The sequence below is a fragment of the Pundamilia nyererei genome, unplaced genomic scaffold, assembly GCF_000239375.1.
Source record: "Pundamilia nyererei isolate P.nyererei 1_Seehausen unplaced genomic scaffold, PunNye1.0 scaffold00096, whole genome shotgun sequence".
Lineage (NCBI taxonomy): Eukaryota > Metazoa > Chordata > Actinopteri > Cichliformes > Cichlidae > Pundamilia > Pundamilia nyererei.
The window spans coordinates 1,340,082-1,346,769 of record NW_005187497.1 but is presented as its reverse complement, the minus strand read 5'-3'; the positions used below and the strand labels follow the sequence as shown (position 1 = coordinate 1,346,769).

The 6,688-nt window shown below is 40.6% G+C and overlaps 1 protein-coding gene across 2 annotated transcripts in view; it reads right to left on the bottom strand.

The window, feature by feature from the left end:
• The window catches only part of LOC102193387 (protein phosphatase 1 regulatory inhibitor subunit 16B-like), a 19,273-nt gene extending 14,597 nt beyond the window's left edge, over positions 1-4,676 (bottom strand). For both annotated transcript variants that reach the window (XM_005740027.1, XM_005740028.1), the window contains exon 1: positions 4,571-4,676. In XM_005740027.1, coding sequence (XP_005740084.1) covers positions 4,571-4,637 — 67 coding nt within the window. In that variant the 5' untranslated portion in view covers positions 4,638-4,676. The remainder of the gene's footprint in view (positions 1-4,570) is intronic.
• Between the last annotated feature and the right edge of the window lie 2,012 nt (positions 4,677-6,688).

Genomic DNA, 6,688 nt, shown 5'->3' with positions numbered 1-6,688 from the left:
TCGGAATTGAGCATTAAGACCTGCAGTGTGAACGTAGCCTTATTCAGCAATGCTTCTTTTAAACATAACCGTCTTCCTCTCCTTTCTCTCTTTTAGTGCTGCAATTAAAGTGTTTTTTTTTCTTTCCTTGGGAAGAAGCAACTTTACATTTAGCTCAGATATATTTTGTGAACAGTCTGTATGTTTGGTGTTACGTTTTGAGCTGTATGAAAAGTTGTATTTGAAGTGGTCTGGAACTTTTGTCTCTTAAGTACTGCAACTGCACCTTTACGTATGCACCATGAACGCATCACAGGGATGAGAAGGGAAAAGGGACGTCTGGAAGGTGTAAGCAGGCTATGGGATGTCATTATCTTCTTATTACTGAGCAGGTACCTCCAGGCCGTCACCGGAAGCAGTGCCAGGCTTCAGCACATTGAATAGTAGTATGCATTAACCTGCCAATCAGATTTCATTACTCAATAACTGAAGGTGCTGGAACACTTTTCCGGATCATTTGAATTTAACACCTGAACAGAAGAAACAGAGAGCAGGGGTTTGTCCACGGATAGTCTAGCTCTACTATTATGTGGTATTTTTGTGTTTGTTACAGGGGAAGTGAACTGATTTCAGCATCAAAACACAACATCCATGTTCATCAATATTCCACAAACTTAAGCCATTAAGATTTATTGTATTGTTTTACTGGAAGCATGTTCATTTTTGGCTCTTAGAATGAAACTACTGTGCAGCAGAGTGATTTCATCATGTGCCACCGTAGAAGAGAGAAAAGGTAAGAAGCTATCATTTTGCTGTCTACACAGTACGACCTGAGGAACTATGACTGCTGCTGCACTGGAATCGTGAGACTTTTTCCTTTCAAATAGCGATGCAGAACAGGCCAACGATATTCAAAATATGCACAAAGTGTTACCATCTTCCCTTCTTTATTGCATGTGTGGATTTGACTGGGCATTAAAAAAAAAAGGCATTAAAGGTGTCATGCCCCACTCTATTTTACCCAGATACACAGATCCGCTCCTTATCTCTGCAGCTCATCACAGATGAACTGGGCTCTCCGGGGAAGGATCAAGGAAGCACTGAATCCATCGATGCTGCATATCAAGTGCTGTGCGTGTGTGTGTGTGTGTGTGTGTGTGTGTGTGTGTGTGGGGAGAGAGGCTGACTGTGTGTGCCCATCCCTGCAGTGTCTCAGGGGAGAGAAGTCTTATCCAGCAGTACAGTGCTGAGAACATTACGGGAGCAATTAGCAGCACCACGCTCCTTTTAATCAGCTTAATAATCATTCTTCTCACCTACTGTACCGCTATCTGCTTTCTGCAGCTTGAGAGATCCTATTGTAAGCTGAGAACCTCATTTTCAAGTGTCTGTTTTCCCTCTGAGAGCCCCCGCTCTCTGTCTCTGTGCATTTTCAATAATGCCTCACATCCACACAATGTGGCTTCATGTGTCCTGTTTGTACTGTTAAAAAGATCAAAATTATTAACTGCAAACTTGTTTACGAGTGCATTAACCAGGCTTCTCGAGCTTTCGTTAACCAGGGAAATATGACTGAGCACCCCTGATGCTCTCCTCCGGCACCCTGCATCTACAGTCTGCTGCTTACTCACACCAGCTCCACACATGCATTTGGCATTTAGCAGTGTGCTGAAGGGCACCTTAACCAACTTAGGAAAGTTTCACCTTTTCTTTACTTTTTTGTTTTTGATACCACTTGTGAAGCACACCAACCAACAGCCTCGTACTGGTAAACAAAGAGGTGTGAGCATATGAATAAGCAATGACTTTTGTGAGGCTGCACGCTGCCCTGAAACACGTCGAATGTGTCTGTATGAGACTCGAAGAGAAGGATTAGATATGATTCATGTACTACTGAGTTTTTTGTCTTTTTTAAAGATGTTTGTTGAATCTCTAAAGTGGAGGTGACGTTAACAGTGTTAACAAAATGTTAGAAAGATTAATATGTGTGTACGATCTGGGAGGCAAAGAATACACTTTAAAACTTAGAAGGAAACTGTGCTGCACACTCACTCATTTTAATAAAGTAAGTATGAAGCTACAGCCTGTTAGACTGCTTCTGTACAGGAAAAACAGAAAGTTTGTTCTGTCCAAAGCAAACAGCATCTTCCATAAAAACAAAATCAATGCAGAAGCAGAAAAAAAACTGCAGTTCAGTCAACAGTCGTGTCATGCTGGCCCCAAAAATCACAGTTCAGTCTTTTCATTAGCTGAGTTTGGTTTTAACACAACCATAGTTAGTTAAGACTAGCCACACATACCTAGGGTCTGACTAAGTCAGGGGTGCCCAATCCCGGTCCTCGAGAGCTACCGTCCTGCAGCTTTTAGATGCATCCTTGTTCCCACACACCTGAATCAAATGAATGGCTTGTTACCAGGCCTTTGCCAAACATGATGGCATGCTGAAGAGATCAAACCATTTGATTCAGCTGTGTTAGAGTAGGGATGCATCTAAAAGCTGCAGGATAGTAGGTCTCGAGGACCGGGATTGGGCACCCCTGGACTAAGTCAATGACTGCCCATGACGAGCAGATGCTACGTGAAATTGCTTGCAAATAGGTAGGCTGCACTAATTGCTCTGGTCACTAAGATATTGCCATGGTGGCCTGTAGTTTGCATGGAAGACAAGTGACAGTGAAACTGTGAAAAGCGCAACGCAATCTAACTGGGGACTGTTCACCTTCAAAGTAAAAGTAGGACTTTTTGAAATATGTTTTGGATGCAAAGGTAAAGCACCAGTTTTACTTTGAAGGCAAAAAGTCTCCGTTTTGGTTTGCATCACACTTGTTTGCAGACAAGTGAAACTCTTCTATGCAAACCTTGTAATAAGCAACAGGAGCTTTTTGGCATGACAACATGTATCCACCAAACTGACACAACCACTTGCCACATTTTTCCCAGCAAACCAGGGGTTGCCAGGGGATGCTGACTGGCCTTGAAAGTGTATAATACTGGCACACCAGCTTTGCTAACCAGACATAAGTGGTTAGGACTTAGTAACACTAACCAAGCTAGAAAGCCATAACTAGGGTTAGCCAAAAACCCAACTGTACCCAGTTTCCTGGTTAATAACTACTAATACAACTGGAGGTCTGTGTGACGTCTTTGTTTTAGTCTATGGCCCAAAGGCAACACCATTAAACTATGTTGTAATCAGAAAGCAATTAATTAAATTTTTTTTGCAATCTTTTTAATTGCATTTTGCAAAATGATATTTGAAATGAGCCACAGTTTAGCAGCCAGTTCTACAATAGTACAGTGAAAACCGCCTGCTGCTCGTTTTTGTTGTTTTGTTCCCAGCCGTGAGAACACATGCCAGCTTGAGGATGTAACCATTTACCAGTAAACAACAACAAAACACTGAGAGCAGCTCGTGTTAAGAGGCTTGATTTTACTCCAGTGTAAATAAATTTGTCTGTTGCTTCGACAGCTTTTGTACGCGTCTTTCTTCACACCGCACAAACAGACAAAAATGCAAACAGCACGAGTTTCCCCCTCCTTCATCACTGATGTGCAGTTATGTCAGCGCTGATCTCCTTGAACTCTCTTTCACTCATGTCGCAGAGACAAACTGTGGCGTCTGCAGCTGTTTACAGTGACACAGCATGAATATACAGTATCCTAATCTGCACCCCGCTGGCACAGAGAGAGAGAACTGTGAATACTTTCAGCTCCTCACAGTGTCAATCATAAAACTGTGCCTGACACTACGTGTGATATCAGGTCACAACTCCGATGCCATCTTCTTCAGCAATCTGTTCTTATGACAAGTAGACCGTTAAGACTGCCAAAAGCTGCAAGCCACAAAGGTTAAAATAAGATTTGCATCTTCCTTCCTTCTCATCTCTAATTTTTGCTAGACCTGGGCTCTTAAACGCCTGCTTTTTATAGCAGTCACACTTAAAAAAGTAACAAAAAGTAACAACACAGTCCATGTGTTAAAGTACAAGGAAGCTGATTAAACTGTGTCTGCCTGCTTTAAAGTCCACACATAACCTGTCACAGTTTTATTCAGACTAAAACAGCAGATCTATACAGCAATACATGAACTTTGCTGTCCAGACAATGATTTTTAGACTGGATACAACTTTTAACTTTTCTAACATAAGCTTTAAAGTAAGGTAGCGGTAGGCTGTGTTTTCAATAAGCTAGCCTCTTCTGGTAAGTCTCCTGGCGTTTTGGCAAAATACACAGTTGTCGACTAGGAATGAACAGATGTAACCAGGGAAGGAGATGAACGGGTTGAACTAAGTGAATGTTGTTTTTCCTGGAAATATCTTGTTCACTGGGAGTCTAAAAAGAAAAAGGAAATGTTTTACAAAAAAAACTCACCTGTGCTGGTAAAGTTAAAGTTCCATTTAATTGGAATAATCCCAACATAAACGTACTTTGTGTAACATCATTACTCCTGCGCATAACTATGTAATCTTCTCTCAATTATCAGTCTGACAGTCTGCAGACAGGCTGAATCTGATTCTAAACTTACTAAAAGATTTTATCATCTGTCTAACCTTCCTGTCAGTAACTTCCCCTTTAAGCATTTGTTCTCTACCTCTGTTGGCCATGGCCGTCTCAATGATGTCCAGCGTGGGATCATCTTCACACAGGTCGTAGGGCATGTTCCCATCGGAGTTGACTGCCAGCAGATCTGCGCCACTGTGGGAAATGAGCGGATGAATATTTCAACAAATCCAATCAGAGTTAATAAATGCTCCGAATGTACAATATGCAGGGCTAACGACTCAATGAGAAAAAGTGTTCAATATATTACATTTCATAGCACCATCTGTGATCCTCAAAAGTTTAAAAATAACCAAAACAACTTGAGTCATCAGGGTAACGCCGCCCTGTTTTCATGTCCCGACCTACTGTAACACACAAAGATGCTGAAAACTAACAATCTATAACTCAAAGTCTTGGACGGCGATGACAAAACAAATGTGCATTGCACAGCACTAACTGAAGAAGCTAATTAACGTCTTTCAGCCCAGAACAAATGACACTGCCTCATTCAGCAGTTTTTAACTTCATCCATGTCACAGCACGGTCGCTTTGACGAGTCCTGCACGTCAACAGATGGCAGCAGTGTGTTTGTATGTGTGTGTAAGTCTCTGCATACAGGCTGCAGTTCAACCCGTCATGTTAACAAGCAGAAACAATACCAATGTGTACACGTGCAGTATGTTAATTTGCCTGTTTTGTCTCTTTGTGTGTACATGTGTCGCTGTTATTGCTTCATTAGGATGCAATTAAAGCCTAATAAACTCAGTCTAATTAAATCCTAATTAAACATGTCCACAATGTGTGAACTCATGAGTCATCTATACTTCTTACACGTATTTGCATCCAGTCAAAGACAGTAACAAGGACATTTTTCCCTATGGGAATTTGGGTCAGTGTTTCTGAATTATTAACAACATCTGCATATCAAAGTTGGATAATAATTCAATCTCTGTCATTATTAAACCACTACACATCCTGCGGCTGGAAATAATTCAGTATTATCCTTTACTGACCTTCAGTGGGTTTGCTTTATCTTCAAATATCATTATAACACTGATTTTTAGTAGAGGATAGTGTCATTTCCACGATGTTTTTCACTCTTTTTTTTGTATAATTTGTCACAGCTGTTAGGTGCATTAGCATTAATTGTTGCTTCTGTTGATTTTGGAACAGAAAAACCTAATCTGTCTGGACAAGAAAAAATCAGGTTCCTCAAACTGCGTCTGTGGCTCATTGGGGACAGTAGCTGCAGTTATATCTGTATATTTGACAGCATGGCAACAATATGCCATGCTATTAAGTTTAGAGTATCATGTAAGCACATGTTTTTGCCTGGGAAACCATCACAGCCATTCATTATACTGCTGGTCAATTTAAACTTTCAACCTAAAGTGGATTCATTACGGTTTAAAATAACCATGATTTATCTTATACTTTACCCTTTCTTGCCAGCCACGCTGTGGACTGGCCCCTTAGCAAACTTTTTAGCTTGGGGCTCTTTAAGCCAGGTCTTCTGATTGGCTGTCCTTTACAAACAGAAGAGCTGAAAAGCAGGTGGGAGGGGCTTCCATATTAAAATCCTCTCTTTATAACATCATACAGATCCAGGAGCACCCCAAAAAAAGTTAGAAACAGCGTTTCAAGCCTCCTCGGGAAAATCTGTCCCTTAGTATGAGCCTACTATCACAACAAAATGAACAATAATATGGGAAACCATAACAGACCCACCCCAAAATCAAATTGTATTGTTTATTCTGTGGCCTGTAGAGCTATTCATACATCTGATGTTCACAGAAATCTTTATATCTTGTCACTATATCATAACTGTAAGCCTCTTCTCATGAGCTGCAATAATGCAAGTGAAGTTTAGTAGAAATGAAGCACGTCTTTTAAACTTTATGACTAATAGTTAACAAATTAACTACATTTTGGTGCATTCAGTCTCGAACTGCAACTGTTCGGTTTGTTTATTTTTGTTGTTTTAATGCTGTGACGTGCTGATCTCAATATTTACCCAGAACTGACATGTTGAGCTGAATCCAGCAAAAACCTGATGTCATATTGTTACAGAGCTACTACAGGGAGTGCAGAATTATTAGGCAAGTTGTATTTTTGAGGAATAATTTTATTATTGAACAACAACCATGTTCTCAATGAACCCAAAAAA